This window comes from Onychostruthus taczanowskii, unplaced genomic scaffold, assembly GCF_017590055.1.
Source record: "Onychostruthus taczanowskii isolate IOZ18803 unplaced genomic scaffold, ASM1759005v1 scaffold140, whole genome shotgun sequence".
NCBI classification, from domain to species: domain Eukaryota; kingdom Metazoa; phylum Chordata; class Aves; order Passeriformes; family Passeridae; genus Onychostruthus; species Onychostruthus taczanowskii.
Genome location: NW_024498574.1, coordinates 916,358 through 933,112, shown reverse-complemented (window position 1 = coordinate 933,112; position 16,755 = coordinate 916,358). Strand labels below are relative to the sequence as shown.

The window sequence follows — 16,755 nt, the reverse complement described above, 5'->3', positions numbered from 1 at the left end:
CCTCATATATTTGCCAGAGAGCCCCTTAATTTCAAAATTATAATAATTCGGAGGGAGAGGGTTTACATTCTCCATTTCAAGGCTCCTGCCTTACCTAGCAGACACCTCTCTTTCAAACTAAGACATATGTGTTGCTCAGTCATTGACTGCTTTATTCACAGTTCCAAGACTGGAAAAGAATGATGATCTAGTATGCTTACACAAATCAGAGTTTTGAAGTTTGCTGTGCTCCTTAGTGATTAAAAAGAATGTCAAAGTGTCATTTGGCCCATACAATACAGATAGCCACATGTCAGTGCTAGAATTAGGGAAACCCAAATCCAGTAGCTAATTCTAAGTGATGAGTAAGATTACTTTCCAAATGCTTCAGTTACTGCAGCAAATACTAGTTCTGATAAAAATAAAACACAGTGGAGGCCTAAGAGTACTGCATTAATAAAAGCTCTCTGATTTTCTCTTATGTGATCAGTGTCACATGATTTTCTGCCATGATATAAAATCATGTGACACTCTCTGTGTGTTTATTTTCAGAGAAGACAGACTTCCCTGATGAAAAACCTGTGTCAAATAAATAATATGTAATGTTCAAGTGTGTTATTCAGGCTTCAGCCTTAGTGGTTGAACTCAATATAGATCCAAAGTTTGTGTCAAAATGTTTTGAACAAGTTCGTAAGTTAATACAATTAGAGCTGTTAATGTTAGTCTGAAATTGTAGTAAGTTGTGTTAATTAAATCATCGTTAAATGTTAAACCTTTAAGTTACCCCCACTGTTAATCCCCTTACCTTACCGGGACCTTTGTTGCATCTGTCAGGTACTGCCTCCACTGCTCCCCAACATGGTGCCAGGTAACATCCCCGGGAAATATACAAATTAAGAGACATTCAAGAAAATCCAACAAAAGACCCTAAAAATGACGAGCTAGTCAAAAATTTAAGGAACTAAGTAACGGGTCCTACTAGTGAGATGTCCTCCTAGTCCACCAGCAAGGTTTTAGATGTCACCATGACCTGATGAGAATTGGGTCAGAATGAGGACCCTAGACAACAAGCCAAAAGGTGTCTTCCTAGGCACGCCTGTGAGAATGGAAGCCCCAGTTCTGCTGGGAAGAAAAACTGTTCACCTTCTCCTCTGCATTGCCAAAGGGAGCAGCAGCGGTGTGCGCGACTCCTCAGGCCCCCACCCAGAGCTGATCACCTAATAAAGGCATGCAAAAGGAGCAGGTCTCCTTGCTGCATTTTCTTCAAAAACATCCCAGAAGTCTTTCCAAAGCAGTGATTTCCCAAGCATTCAAGAAACATTGAGGGTGAAGTTGTGGGGTGGGAATTTGGGGTCTAAAAATAGGTGCAGTCAGTATCAGCCTGGGTTTGGACACTTCAGGTTTGAATAGCTGGCATCAGAGGGACTTGCAGCACTCTGCAGCACCATTTCCTTCACAGTCACCTATCTGGCATACAAGAAACTTGCACTCACCTGACTCCCTCACAGGCATCCCAACACAGCTGAGATTGTTCCAGCAAAGCCCTTCTTTTTATTAGTGCAAACATGGGATCAGCTGTGGTAATGCCTCAATCTCGAGTGAGTTTTAAATAGGTTTATGAAGATGCTACATACAATTTAAAAATCAGAATTATTTTGTTATGCAAGGTTCAGAAATAGTTCTTTTCTTTTAATCAGGACAACAGCAATTCTTAAATCTTTATGCAAATTAACAATCATTGCTAAATTTCATCTTTTATGCTAAATTTTTCACTTGTTAGAAAGTTTTTAAAGTTTCACTTTAAAAATACAAAAAATAAAATAATTACCAATAAATTGATAGGGCTATGGGCCTGGAAAATACATGCTAGAAATACTGGTTTTGTGTTGGCCATATCCAAATACACCACGGGAGTTTAAGGATAGGTGGGCCAGAAGGTACTTACCATTACTCAGGTGTTTTCCACTTATATCTTAAGTAAATGGAATAGAGAGGAAAATAAAAAGCTTAAGAAACAAACAACTAATCCCATCAGCTTTCTCTTCATTCTGCTCGTATCAGCATCCCACACAACTGTATTCCTTAGCTATTGCTTCTGGACTGTTTCAGAAATAAAAGATTCAGCATAAAATTTTAAGAACAAAACTGAAATTCAGCTGCAGCCACACGTTTTTTGGAAGAATGAAGACAAAGTGCCAGCACACACCTGTCACAACAGAGTTCAGTAAAAAAAACCTTGTTTGGTACAAATGGGTAACTCATACCAGGTATTACTATTATAACATTATTTACTACTCTCTAACAGAAACAAGAAATTGTCTACGTTGATTTTTACATTAACTCCTAAGCAATGGTGAGGTAATTTCCTACCAAAAAGAGCTATTGTCACTGAACACAACACTAGGCACAACACTGGAAAAGGAAACAGCTCCTTAAAACTGCTTTGCTACTACAGTACTTCCCTGGGATTTTATATTGGAAGTGGAGCCCTGCAGCTACATAATTAGGGCTGTGAAATGGACAAGATATGTCTGTGGATGACAAACTATCACACAGGGACTAAACAAGCCAATCAAGCTTCAAAAGGGCATCAAAGATACTTATCCTAGGGAGTCGGTGTCTCAAAGGGAGGTCACGGCACACTCCTTTCATAGCAGTGTCATGTTAACACCGCAGGAACTGCCAGTCTTTCAGTGAGTGGTGCCTGAGTCTTTTGCAAGTCCTGTTGATTGTGGTGACTCTCAGAAACCAGCAACTGTCTGAATGCTGCTCAGACACCACAATATATGCATGGAGGATCAAAATGGGGGAAAACATAGAGCAACTGTGATCAGGTAAATGATGATCACATCATCACCCTTGACAACTGACAGCAACCAGAATATGCATTTCTCTATCCCTAAAACTTTAAGAGCAGTAATACAGTTTTTAATCTGCTTTTTCATACTTAAAAACAATCTACTCTTTTTGGGTAGTACTGGGAATGGTAGACTAGAAATATGTAACAGGATTAAGATGCAAGTCTTAAGACTTCCATGCGTGGTAGATGAAACGCCTAAAGTCTTTATCAATAGCCACATGAGGACTTCTCTTGCACTCCTCAGAATTTTTACTTCCCAAAATCTTTGACAGACAGGCAACATTAGTATCTGATGGATGCTCCAGAACTGGACACACTCCTTGAAGACTTTTCATTAAAAATGAGCAAAAGAAGGATCAAACCTACATTTAAAATGAATGATAAATGGATCATTTGCAGAGGATATGGAATTGAAAAGTAAGATACAGCATAACAGGCATTAGCAGCAATGACGATAATTTCCATCATCAAACTTCAAATACATACAACGTAATGGAAACCAAAGGGGAAAAAATTAAAACTATTGCAAATGTGGTCTGTGTATCTGTAAATATGACTGAGTAAAAGTTATAGTTACAAAGTATAAGGGAGACTAATTCCCAAAGACTGACATCATCAAAGCCATCAGGCATTTCAAAGACCTGAGGTACTTTTGGTGAAAATGTAAAGACCAATCATGTCATGTGAGGCCGCAATGTTGTATCATAGCCACACTCATGGAGAACCTGGCTCCATGGAATGCCCTGTCTGTCTATGCTCTAGGATGCAATTGTGTGGTTCCCAGCCAGAAAGAATTGTGTCTGTGGCAGATGATCTGACTTCTGCATTTCCACCTTGGAAGTGGAATGTGCATGGGACACATTAACAACCTTATCAGACTTTGCTGCCTAAACACTGTTCAACAATCTGAAAGCAGAACCACTCAAACCCCTCAGCTCGTGTCAAGATGAAAAGTTAAGAAATGAAGAAGCATTAATTAACCAAGTCCCAGCCTACACTAAATGAGCAGCAACTACTTAATGTGCAGCAACTGTGCCTATAGTAAGATCCTTAGACATATTCTGTGGACAGATCATGGTTCTATGGAAATGCTTCCATATAAACCTGCTTAATTGGAAAAAATACTCCATATTGCAGGAACAGAGAAAAACTGCAGCAGGAGATGCAGCTCCTGCCACCCGATGACAGGTTAGGTACCTTGTCTACTTATCACCAGGAATAAAATTCAGTACTTTTAATGTTTCTATGGTAAACCTGGGGAAAAGTAACACAGTACAGAAAAACACAGCAGAAAACTAGAAGACCCACGTGCCCTTTTAAATTTAATTTGTCAGATAGAAGTTATCTACGAACAATCAGTGTGCATTGTAACAATTCTGTCAATAAAGTCATAATTCAAATCTTCTAAAATATTAACTACCTGCATAGCACATTTGACATTATTGCCCATTATGAAGAGGGAGCATATGAATTTACAATTAATTTTGATTGATTTGGATACTGAACTGTTCAGGTATTTGACAAACCTCCTTTAAAACCAATGCACCTGAAAAGCTTTCCAGAGCATAGTTTAGCTAGATATTTCTTACCATTTCATTACAAACAATCACAACACTGACAGCTTAATACAGAAAAAAGAACCCCTCCCCCCCAAAAAAAACCCCAGACCCCAAACAAAAAAAAAACCCCACCAACCCAACAACAAAAAAACCAAAACCAACAAAACCAAACAAAATGAAACCAAAAAACTCCCACAAAACCACAAACCAAAACACATATCTAAAGTATCAAAAAAGAGAGCACTAAATGCAATAAAATTCCCTTTCCCCATTTTTACATTCTGAATAGTGACTCCATCAAAATCTTTTATTGAAACATGTATGTACACTGATTTTGTTTCATAACTGTGACAAGAAGTCCTGAGTTGGTGGGGAAAGGAACAGTCAAAAAAAGCCTGAGGGGGGAAAAATTTAATAAATTTACAACCATTTACAGCCATTAGTTTGTGTTTCGCTTTTTTTATTTTTTTTTTTTTGTTTGTTTTGTAAAAAGGAATTGTAACTGATCACAAACAGGAGAAATTCTGACTATTTTACAGTTATAGGTACAGAATTTAAATATTCAAGCTTGTGATGAAAAGCGGCAAGGTGGTCGCAGTGTACAGTGTAAACAAGTAGCTTTGGAAAGTGAACAAAGTCCTTGAGAGTTCTTTACTAAGAAAAAAAAATATTCTCCCCATTCCCTCCTGAAATATGAGCACAGGTCAGTGTTTAAAAGTTCATTTACAAACATAACTTAAAACATTATCAGCCTCAAACCACTTTGACATGAAGAGTGTTATACTAAGATCCAGTCTGAAATGGGCAGTGTTGAGGTCCCTGTAAAAGTAAACATCTTCCATTTCTTAAAAAAAAGTGCCACAGCATTTGCAGCACAGTGCAGCATAAACTTTAAATACAAAAATATTTTTCTTCTGTTGGGATAATAGACCTTGCATCCTGGAAAGAAGTAACAATACTGCTACTGATAGAATATCCCGTCTGTATCTTTCAAGTCATGTAAGGCAATTACTGTGTTAATTTACTGTATATGGCTAAAAGAAGGTCCAGAAAATATCAGTCTTTGTTATGTTTTCCGGCTACTCCATGTATGTTCAGGTGTACTTTTGTGATCCGATGAATGTTCAAATGGAGATCTGTGACCGAGGGGAGATCTTGAACCATAAGGAGACCTCTGATCTAGTGGTGACCTTGGGCCACTACCTGAAGCTCTGTGGTCCATTTGCCAGTCTGAGTGGTACCTGTAATCTCTGGGAGATTTATGATGGCTATACTCAGAAGAGGAACGGTGATCTGAATGTATTCTGTGGTCTGAATGCGAACGGTGATCCAAATGAACCCGGCCGTCTTTTAGACTCCCTTCCAGGCTTGACCTGTGGTCTCTGCTCCTGTAGTCATCTAACTTCCTATGTTTACTATCACTGTAGTATCTAAAAAATAAGAACTTATTTGTATTAGCGTTACTGGTAACACATCAAGAGCCATAATTATGTAAAATTGACAGAATTGCATTAGAGAAAGATAATTGTTGTAATTTTGTGTTACTCAGAAAAGATTGTTTGGTGCTTCTTACAAGCATGACTACAGAAACACAAAGGGAAGTCTGACCAGATTTCAAAATTGCTCACCTGCTGTCTTGTTTGTAGTGATCCCAGTCTCTGTGATCTTTTCCATTGCTGAAGGCTGAATAGGGCCTTTTCCTGGAGTCATTTTTCTTGTAAGCATCTCCCTGATGCCTGTCCTTATGATGATCGTGGTATTGTGACGGATGTCTATCAGAGGAATAGCTGTCCCTGCTACTGTCATCATGGTTTGTATTCTCCTTCAGTCTTTCCACATCTGTGTAATAAAGCAGAGGTTAAAAGGAAATATCATAACATTTTTACTTCACCTAATTCAAACAGCACTTCTACCTGTCAGCTGTAAACCAGTATGAAATGGACATAATTTAAGAAACAAGATCTAAACAGCTGAAAATCAAATGCACTGATGCCAGTGAACAGAAGAAAATCTTAGATTTAAGAGGAAAGCAAGCTAGAATGTAGATGCATAGGACATGGAAAGTGAACTTCTCAACCTCTCCATCCAGTCTATGAAGCTGAGTGTCCAAATGGGCAGTGAGTAGAAGGTACATTCAGTAGAGCAATTTTAGATAGAATGGCAGCAACTTTCTCTTTAAGAAGGGATACAATTAGTATGAGTAACAAGTTTTAAAGAAACACTTTGTTAGCAAAAATATTTCAGTGGTATACCTAAAATTCATGATTGTTGATTTTAAGTCCATGACAATATACTTGGAAGTTCAGTAACACAAGATTAAATAAAGCACTACATACAAAAAGGCAGCTGTGGGAACATGTGGGGAAGAAAAAATCAGTGTTACTGATAACAATAAAAGACAGCCCCTGTGATTAACGACAGGTCCTGTCAGACTGTGACTGACTAACACACTGCTTTCTTTCACCATAGTGATACTGCGACAGCTGCAGTCTCAGGCTTTCCGAGAAGTTTACAGGTTTTAAGTAGACCTCTTGCCCACTCCAAAATTTAACACAAAAATTGGTTTTTTTAAAGGACGCTCAAATAACCTGGTAAGTACCAGCTTCACTCTGCTGGATTTCACCAGCAAATTAGTGAAGCTTTTAGAATTAGTCTATAAATGTGGTATTAACCGTGTGGAAAACAGACCCAGAAGATGTGTGAAATGAAATAAACATGAATACTTAAGGTATTTAATGCAAGAATATACTTTAAAGTTTCTTACCTGGATTTCTAATTACAGGTGCATTCACATGACCACTAATATTCTGATCATTGTGCTGCTAAAAAAAGACAAGTACACTGGTAAATCCCAAAGTTCATTTAAATACATTAGAAAAATACCCTATCAAAAGAGACTACTATATTGCAAATACAAATCACTAACTTGAAGTGTATTTCCATGTTCTTTATAATCCTCTATATCTAATAAAAGGTATAATAATTAAAATATATATTTTTGTATTTCAAAACAATGTGAAAATATTACCTGAGACTCTTGACGTTTTTTGATTGCATGTTTATACAGTTTGTGCAGCTTTCTGGCATCAAATTCTGTAAACTTAGAGACAAAAATCCACAAATTTCTGAGGAAGAAGAAAAGAGAAGTTGTAATTCTTCTTTAAATTTATTTTCCCTATATTATGTAGCAGAACATGGATTTGACTGAAATTATTTGAATGTCACTTCAATAAACCTGAAATACTATATAACTTACACAGTATTGCCAAACTGCACAAGAAATTTTATGCAGTTGCAAATGAAATATTTGAAAGATTGATTCCTTTAACAATTTTTCACTTATTAATATTTATTTTAAGTACTTCAGAGCGTGAAGTGCATGGACAATAGTACTAATAAGAATTGTTAAATTTTTGTGAAATGCTTATTAGAAGCATAGCTATCAGTTTATATATATATATCTTCTAAAAATTTGTTTTAATTCTGAGTATTTACCAGTCTGTAAATTAAAAAATTTAAGTACCTAAAGGAAGTAAAAATGCTTTAAAATGTGAACTTTCTTACAGCATAAGATACTTGACACAACAAACCTCACTGTATTAAACCATCAGCAAGAGAAATTTTCCACAGACTTTGAAAGTCTGGTCAAGGCTTTTGAAACCAAGTAAGAGCTGTGAAAGAGGATGGAAGTCACAGGGTAATAAATCTGTGCCAAATCTGTGCTTGAAGGAACCAAAGAAGAGAAAATTAAGTTTTTTGCTGTCAAGATGCCAAAACTCTGAAGAAAAATTTTTCTTCCATGATCACAGGTGAAGTTTTTTAACAGATACTAATTTTTTTAGTAATAGAAATATGCAGTCTTAGAAAAGTCTACAGAATAACAGCGTTCAAAAAATCGTGGAGGTTCACAAAGCAACAGTATGCTCCTTCACTGTGATTATTTAAACATAATTTCTGTCCAGAAGTTGGACTAAGTAGGCAAAACCAAGTGTGTCTAATGAGACCATTCTAACTTAATATAAACTACACTACTTCTTATCAAATGTAGCTGAAATAATTTTATTTATCTACTCATAATATCATAGCATTATTACGAAGAACAGGTCTATTACAAGTTTCCACTTAAAATAATTAAAAATTTACCAAAACCTAAGACATGGATCTTGTTTTTGTATCTCAGACCACCTTACTATTTTCAAGTAAAGGAAGTAAAATCAGCAGAAGCATATTACACTAACAGAATTCTTCCAGAAAATGCAACACTTAAGAATTTGATATATATAATCTCAGGATGTATTTTCAAGCATAAAGACATTAACTGAACATTCCGACAAAAGTAAGTCAAATTGCATTAAGAACTTATCAATGAAATACAACACCAGTATTTTTTTCTTAGTTGTTTTTATACTGCCACCTGATATAGATGCAAACTCTTCCCTCACTTTTGAAGTTCATCTGAGTACATTATGATAAATACTTGTTATCAAGTAATAGTTAATACATAATACGCAATTTCATTTTAGAGTACATTTAAAAAAAAAGGAAGAACTCTACAACTTGGAATCACACATTCAACACAATTTTAGAACTGTGTATTTTCAACGCATAATTCAATCAGAATTATGAAAAACCAAAATGACCTGAAGTTGAAAAACCAGATCTTTAAAGGTAAGAATGGTTTTGACTAAACACAGCAACAGTGACAAGTCCCCAGCATGTACTGTCAGTGCTAAGCAGAGAGATGTCTCCACCCTCTGGACAAATTTGGGCTCTGCATCAATGCTTAAAGTCAATCCACTACAGGTCAGAACAATGTATAATCACCTTTTAACAGACTCCTATTTAAAACAGCAGAAAGATACAGGAAAGGGAGAAAAATAAACAGGAGAAATAACTAAAACCTACTCTTCTCAATGGAACCAATTGTAGATTTCCCTTTTTCAAGTAAAACCCAAGAAAATAACTTACTTTCTCCACTGTTTAATTTGTTCAGGATTTGTGTACTCCTTTAGACATTCAGTAATATGATCCCCAATTTTGATAAGACACTGTCTAGTATGTTCCAGCTGTTCTCTTTCAGAAAGGCCCTTCTCTGGTCGATCAAGCTGTTTCAATGCTGCCTTGACAGGTCTCATTCTTTCTTTGCACTGTAAAATGGAAAAAAGGAATGTATAGACTCAGAAGAGATTTTTTTTTTCCTGAAGTTTTATCACCTTTTACTGTGATATATAACCACAGGTGAAGACAGTATTGTTAGAAGTCAAATGAAACACAAGACTTCCTCAGAGGTCTTAAAAATATTTTACATGTTCCCTTTCGAAGATTATCAATCCAATTGGAAATTCACTTCTCTATGAAAGCATCAGATTGTATAAAATACATATATCAAGCTATGCAAGGTGCTAATGTGTATATCTCAAGCACCAGCAGAGCTGGATAGCTGTGAGGCCACTTTTTTTTCCTGTTCAAAACCCTACAACAGAGGGTTTGTTGTTTACACTTGGCATTCAACAGAGGATCAAAATTGCTTCTCTGAGCATTTTTTAAACCTCACTTCTTTGCAGATATTAGCAGAAGTTATGCTACCTGGAAGAAAGCTAGTTTGCATACAGCACCATAAAGGTTGGAAACAACCTCCAAGATCATGAAACCCACCTTTTGACTGAACACCACCACCACCATCCCAACTGAACTATATCAAGTCCCACATCAGCTGTTCTTTTGAACACTTCCAGGTATAATGACTCTATTTCCTCTCTGAGCAGACTGTTCTCTGCTTAACAACTCTTTCACTGAAGAAATCTTTCCTTACATCCAACATAAACCTTCCCTAAAACAATTTGGGGCCATTTCTCCTTGTCCTGTCACTGGTTCCCTGGGAAAAGACCTGATCTCCACCTGGCTACAACATGCTATCAGGCAGCTGTAAGGTGTGGTAAAGTCTCCCCTGATTCTCCTTTGGGCTCAAAAACCCCACCTCCCTCAGCCACTTCTCATAAGACTTGTGCTCCAGACCCTTCCCCAGCTCCATTCCCTTCTCTGGACTTGCTTCAGCACCAAAATGTCCTTTTTGAACTGAGGGGCCCAGAACTGAAGACAGCACGTGAGATGTGGCCACAGAGAATGCCTAGACTAGCCACAGATAAAGGTTGTGCATTCTTGAATTTTCGTATTTTGAATCCAATGTTTTAAAATTAAAACAGCTGGCATGGTTTAATCATACATCAAACTCCAACAGCATAGTACCCTTGACTGGAATATCCTCCTTGTCATCAAGGTTACTGCCACTTGAACCTGAACAACATTTCCCTTTGACACTGCCTTTAAGTATGTTTAATTAGACTGCATCTGACCATGGCATAATGATAAACACCAACCACCTCCTTTCCCCATTCTTCCCCGCTACATGCTACCAAACCTAGAAAAACCAAACAAATACCTGGAATGGAATGAAATGGAATATCACCATTACCAGGTAAGCATCTAGGGACAACTCAGAAAAACTGGGGAAGCTATTCCGTTGCCATCTCATGCTACTAAGTAATTAAGCATCCGGTTCACATATTAAACTCGCCACAGATTAAAGTAGTTTTCAAAAAGACAGCTTATAGAGCGCAATTCTTAAATAGAGAAGTGATCAGAAACATATAACTGCACATGGAAATAAAATTATTTTCTGTCATTAGCCACACTGACATATCCACTTGAATCACTCAAGGCCCATGCTGAAAATCACAGGTGAGTTAAGAATAAACCCATGGACAGTAAGTGCCATACTCATAAGAATCCTACTGGCGTTCTCACAGCCAGCACCCACAATACACCCAACAGACCTGGCTGGCAAAAACACAGCTGTTGAAATCTGAATGACGAAACAACCACAGCTGTTCAAAGTAACTCACTGACACTTTTTCATGGGCCTCAGCCCTATAAAACTTCACATAAATTGTGCATATACATTTTTCTCAAATGTTAATTCTGTTCTTGTAAGCAGTAGTGATTAAACAGAATTCTTTTGATGTCAGAGACATTACCTCAGCAAGATATTGTAAGCACTTAAGCATTGTTTCTTCCTGTGTTTACTAACTAAAGTTTGCAATACTTCAGAAGAGAAGTGCTGAATCCTAGTTTTTCTTGCTATCTTACAAAGAAGAAAAGCATATATTATATGATGAAGCCAAGGACGCCATCAATTCCAATTACATTCATTCACATCTGCTCTTAAGAAGCAGAATATGCAAGTGATTCTTGAGGATAAATCTTCGGAGTTTATATTCTCAACCTATTAATCCTATAAACTGTTGGGTAAATTTTTCTATTATCTTGCATATATACAGCAAAAAGCCAAAATAAAACTGCTAGAACAGAGTCAAAAATCACTTTAGTACACTGTCAATAGCATTCATTGATCTGAGACGTAGCAAAAGATCACTTGTGTTACTGTGCCAAGTAACAGTATCAAGAATATCACCAACTGTCCTCATTTAGACTATTAAGTATACACACTAATTTATTAAAAGGTGACTTACCACACTAAAAGTCTTCTGATCTAGCTCTTCAGATTCTTCTGATATAGGAACTGGTTCACTAGATGCAGTAATATGAACTGGAGTATCCAGCAATGGAATTTTTTTAGGTTTTTCCTTATTTTCGGATTTGATTTCATTTACCTAAGAACAAGATACACAAATAATTAAGTACATTTTTTTTTGGTTCTGTAATTATAATATGACAATCCCGTAACTACTGCATTCTCTTCAATATATAAGAATAAAATCTATGCTGACATTCAATGACAGTACATTTTACTTTCTCTGTGAAATGGCAAAGGAAAATGAAAAAAAAATATTTTTTGCAAACATTCAGTCTAATTAAGAGCTATACCACTGAAGATGTACTTCCCCATTTCTAATGCCTGTCCTAGTGATTTCAGGTAGTAAAAATAAAGCTTCAAATAACATAAAATACTTTAATGAAATGACAACTAATCAGATCCACAACACTTTTTCATCTCAAAATTATTCACATAAACCTGGTGGCCCTCTCTAGCACTATGTAAGATAAGTAAACCTAGTTACCTTCTCTTCCTTTACTTCTTTTTCTTTCTGTGTGGATTCTTTTACTTTGTTTTCTCTCTTTTCTTTAATATCCTTTTCTTTTAATTCTTTCTTATCCTCTTTTTCTTTTTTCTCCCTTTTGAAATCCCTCTTATTTTCCTTTTCCTTTGTCTCTCTTTTTTCTTCAGCTTCCTTCTTTATACCAGTATCTGGCTCAGGCTTTTCTTCATTTTCTTTTTCTGCTTTAAATTTTTTATGCAGATGTTTCACTGAAACAATCTCATCCTGCAATACGCAAACATATACGTCACATCAAACTGGGTTCCTATCTATACAACTTTTGCAGCTATCAGATTAAAACACTTTTTATCTGTGAATTTTTTATTTCTGGACATAGATTTATCAAGTCACCTCTTAACTAGAACTGAATGCAGTTGGTAAAGAAATATGAGAGTCATGCACTCACTTCCTTGATGTGACAAAGAAAGTACTGATTGGCGGAGGCAGTGGACATGAGAAATTGCACCCAGTTAACTTGGAATAAAGTTTGAATTTGGTCCTTTAAAGGCGTTTAGACTGAAGAACTGAAATATAAAAGGAACTATGGTCTTGCAAAACGGACCTGATTCGTCAAGACAGTCAAGTGATGGGAGACGTTAGAAGACCTCTGATCTTATTAGCTTTGTCCCAGTCCCATATTAAACACTCACAGAAGAAGGTAACAGAACCTCAACGTTCTCTTTTCCAGAACTGTTCATTTTATTAGGCTTTAAAACAATCTTTAATTACAGACTCTCTGTTATGTGCCCATTTAACTGTTTGGAGGTGAATAAAGTATTACTCACTGCTCTATTATAATATTCACTAAGAAGGTTTGAGATCGAAAGTAATATCCTTTCAGACACAGAAAAACATTATAAATAAATAATTATTATAACACAGATGGAAGAATCATTATCATATTTGAATTTATTTTAACATACCAGAAAGGCACATACAGAAACTGCTTATCTGTTGCATAAAAAACAGAAATACTGTCTAGTACTTGAACTGAAAAGTTACTTAGAAGAAGTATGAGTTATGAGCTCAACCAGGGCTAGGTTTTAGTGTTAGGTGTCATGGAAACTTTCTAGCAAAAATCCAATGATTTAAAAACTTTCTTGTTAATTCTAGCAGTAAAATAGGTAAGTTTTAAATGCTGCACACAGTATGGAATTGAAGTAGCTAAAGCCAGTAGTTTAGGAAGTTTGTAGTATACAGTCCAGTTTTCAGAAATGCAATTCTTATTCAGTGTCCAAAAGTACTGAAGTGATACGTACCTGTTGTTAACAGAGAGGACAGCATTCTAGGCAGTCCTAAAACTGCTTCCCAAAACATCATTAACTCCATCAACTGATGGCAGTGTCTTCTCTTTTGAGTGGAGATGAAGACTAAGACTCATTTTTAAAGTAGTCTGAACAATTAATTTGCTTAGTTTTAGGGTCCAGTTGTCCCCATTAACGTACTGGGAACTGTGGCAACATTTACAGGTCTTAGTCTTACGTTCCTGGCAGATTATCGTAGCTATAAACAAGGCAGTCTACATTGATTTTTTTTTTTATTGCTGGCTTCACATTTTATTCTTTATAGTGCAGTTTAAATACATATACTATAAGAGTGATTAAAAATTACTATTTTTTCACAGATTTATCATGGCCTTTCTAATGCTAACTTAAACGATGTATTTCCGTAAGTAATTTCAGAAGAAGCTGACACAATGGCTTGTTTGCTTTAAAACAAGTAGAGAGTATTTTATTGACTATAAAATTGCAATGACTTATTTCAACTGCTTTCAAATTAGCTGTGACATGACCCTAAATTTTATCCAAATTTTTATGTCTAGTTATTTTGCTCTGTGATAAGCAACAAAAATAAAAAGACACAACAAAAGCATAATACCAAGATTAATAATCAGAAGTAAAAAAAACCAACAAGGTTAGTCTTTCTGAAAAATTAGACCCATGATGTATACATGAGCATTCATATGCAAGTCTTGAAATACAATTCTTTATGCTACGTATTCTAACTGAGCTTGATGACATTTTTCTCAGCCTCAATAAAAAAGCCTTTATCTTAAGAATCATTACTAGTAGTAGTAACACATGAGCAAAATCCAGTAGTTTTACAAATGTGATTTGCAATTCTAGCAAATACAGGGCTAATGCTTTAAAAAAATGTTGAAACTGAGCAATGTCACTAGTAATTAGACTATAATATTTTAGTAACTATTTGGAAAACTCATAATTCCTTATTAGTTTATCATTAAACTGAAATAGATACAGTCTTCCATGTGCTTATACTTAGGCAACATCAGTTGTAGTGGCCACAGGAAAAGGATGACATTCAGGTATTTTAATTTTATTAAACTGAGCAGAAGATGAAATACAAATTGACAGTAACAGGAAGAACTGAATGTATGGTGAGCATCTTTACTGTGTGAAAGATACTGACCTTGTTATTCTCATCATCATCTTCATCAGATTTTTCTGAGGGTTGTGAAGAATCACTTTTTATTTCTTCTTTTAATTTTGCAGCCTTTAGCACCTTATTCTTCTTAGTTCTTGTTTTCCTCCTCTTTGAGTTGCCCTGAATGCAAATTGATCTCTTTAACCATGTCAACAAGCATCCTTGCACTATATTTGCAAAATAAGATTTGGTTTTACTTTAAAGAGAGGATTCCATTTATTTTATTTATAGCCACTAATGACCACCACTTTACTTAGGACTGGAGACAGAGCTTAGTGCAACAGTAGAGAATACACACTAATAATAAAGAGAATAGTACAATAAGAAACTTGCAATTAATATCCTGAGTTTGTCTTGTGTTCTACAATTAGGAGCAGAGTAATACAACACAAATAAAAAGTGCAGAACTAAAAAATTAAAAGGATCAAGTGACATGCTGTTGTGAGGTGTTTTTTATTAGTAGGTTTATTGTTTAATTTGTAATTTGGTAGTTTCCTTATGCTGTTTTCCATTTTGTTCCGGCCTTTTCCCAGAACTTTTGTCACTTTTACTGTTGTTAGATGCTAGCTTCTATTTCTCCAAACTCTGTTAGTTTACTGAAACTGTTCTCATCTTCTGGGATTTCTATTGGTTTATACATTGTATTCCCCGCCTGGCTTTTTACTCCCAATTCTCCTGATTTGTTCAAGATTGTACCCTACCCTGAGACCTGCCCCCACATACAAGCTCCTGTCTGCCCCCTGTTCCTGGTCCCGGGAGGCAGAAGAGGGGAAGTTTCACCATCAAATAAAGTTACCCCGGGACCTGTATACTGCTCTGTGTTTTACACTGCGCTGTCACTGGCACCTGGGATTCAACAGGGTTCAAGGGGGAATCTGCTGCCCCTTGGCTCCTGTCATCAGCTAGCCGGGAGGAGGAGCGGCAGTTGGCGCTCCCATCGTGGGGCGAGATAAAGATCATTTATGAGCTCCATTTATGACTCTAAGATGAGCTCAGCGGTGAATTTTAAGGCTCTCGGACTTTCCCACCTTTCCCGCTGACCCAGAGGCGGAGGAAGAAAGCTCGTTAGAAGGTCTGAGTCCAGGAATCAGATCAGAGCTCTGTGCAGACAGCAGAAATAAAGCTGCTGGGCTCCTGCAGCAAGGCAAAGTGCTTGCACTGGGACAAATACACCAGGGGCCCACAGTGGCCGCGCCCACAGCCTTGGGAACAGGCTTTGAAGCAGGAACACCCAAGTCCCTGGAAGTGCCGAGTGGAGAAAGTCCCCAGTCTGCCAATGATCAGAATATTATTCTCAGCGCAACCCTGGCAAGAAGTGGAACTGCCGTGGCGGTCCAACAGCATCACTCGCCCGGCAGAAGAGGCTGGCTTGGCAGATCTCCACCATCTCTCGTCTCCCATAAAATATCAGCCAGAGCCCGCGCCAGAGGGTGAGCTGAGCCAAAGCGGGTTTTTTTTTTTCCTATCCCCAGCGGGCGGAACTTTCCCCAAGGGCTGGTGGCCAGGCCTGTGGGGATCTTTATCTCTGGCACGTTTCCCTCTCCCCCTCGCCAGAGGGTCCTGTTCTTGTCCTTTTGCATTTGAAAGAGTGCAAAGGACAGCGGGGCAAAAAGTTTTCATAGGGCAGCAGCTCGTCCAAATTCCCCCTGTTCCCTTTGTCCCTCAGACGTTCCAAAACCCCTCCCCCTCCTCCCTTGGAGCTGGGTGGCCGCACTGCTCCGGGCACCCAGCCAGCCGCTGTTCAGACCTTACAATGGAGCTGCAGCGAGCCATGTCGCCCCCCATCCCCCTCTTT

The 16,755-nt window shown here is 37.2% G+C and overlaps 1 protein-coding gene across 3 annotated transcripts in view; it reads right to left on the bottom strand.

The window, feature by feature from the left end:
• Positions 1-4,837: 4,837 nt before the first annotated feature.
• Positions 4,838-16,755, bottom strand: part of CHD1 (chromodomain helicase DNA binding protein 1) — a 58,713-nt gene continuing 46,795 nt past the window's right edge. Inside the window, exons 30-37 of one of the 3 annotated variants that reach the window (XM_041398123.1) lie at positions 14,946-15,080; positions 12,477-12,740; positions 11,928-12,068; positions 9,367-9,545; positions 7,427-7,523; positions 7,163-7,220; positions 6,027-6,237; positions 4,838-5,828 (exon numbers count right to left, since the gene is read on the bottom strand). In XM_041398123.1, coding sequence (XP_041254057.1) covers positions 5,465-5,828; positions 6,027-6,237; positions 7,163-7,220; positions 7,427-7,523; positions 9,367-9,545; positions 11,928-12,068; positions 12,477-12,740; positions 14,946-15,080 — 1,449 coding nt within the window. In that variant the 3' untranslated portion in view covers positions 4,838-5,464. The remainder of the gene's footprint in view (positions 5,829-6,026; positions 6,238-7,162; positions 7,221-7,426; positions 7,524-9,366; positions 9,546-11,927; positions 12,069-12,476; positions 12,741-14,945; positions 15,081-16,755) is intronic. The other 2 variants (XM_041398124.1, XM_041398125.1) reach the window with 2 other exon arrangements.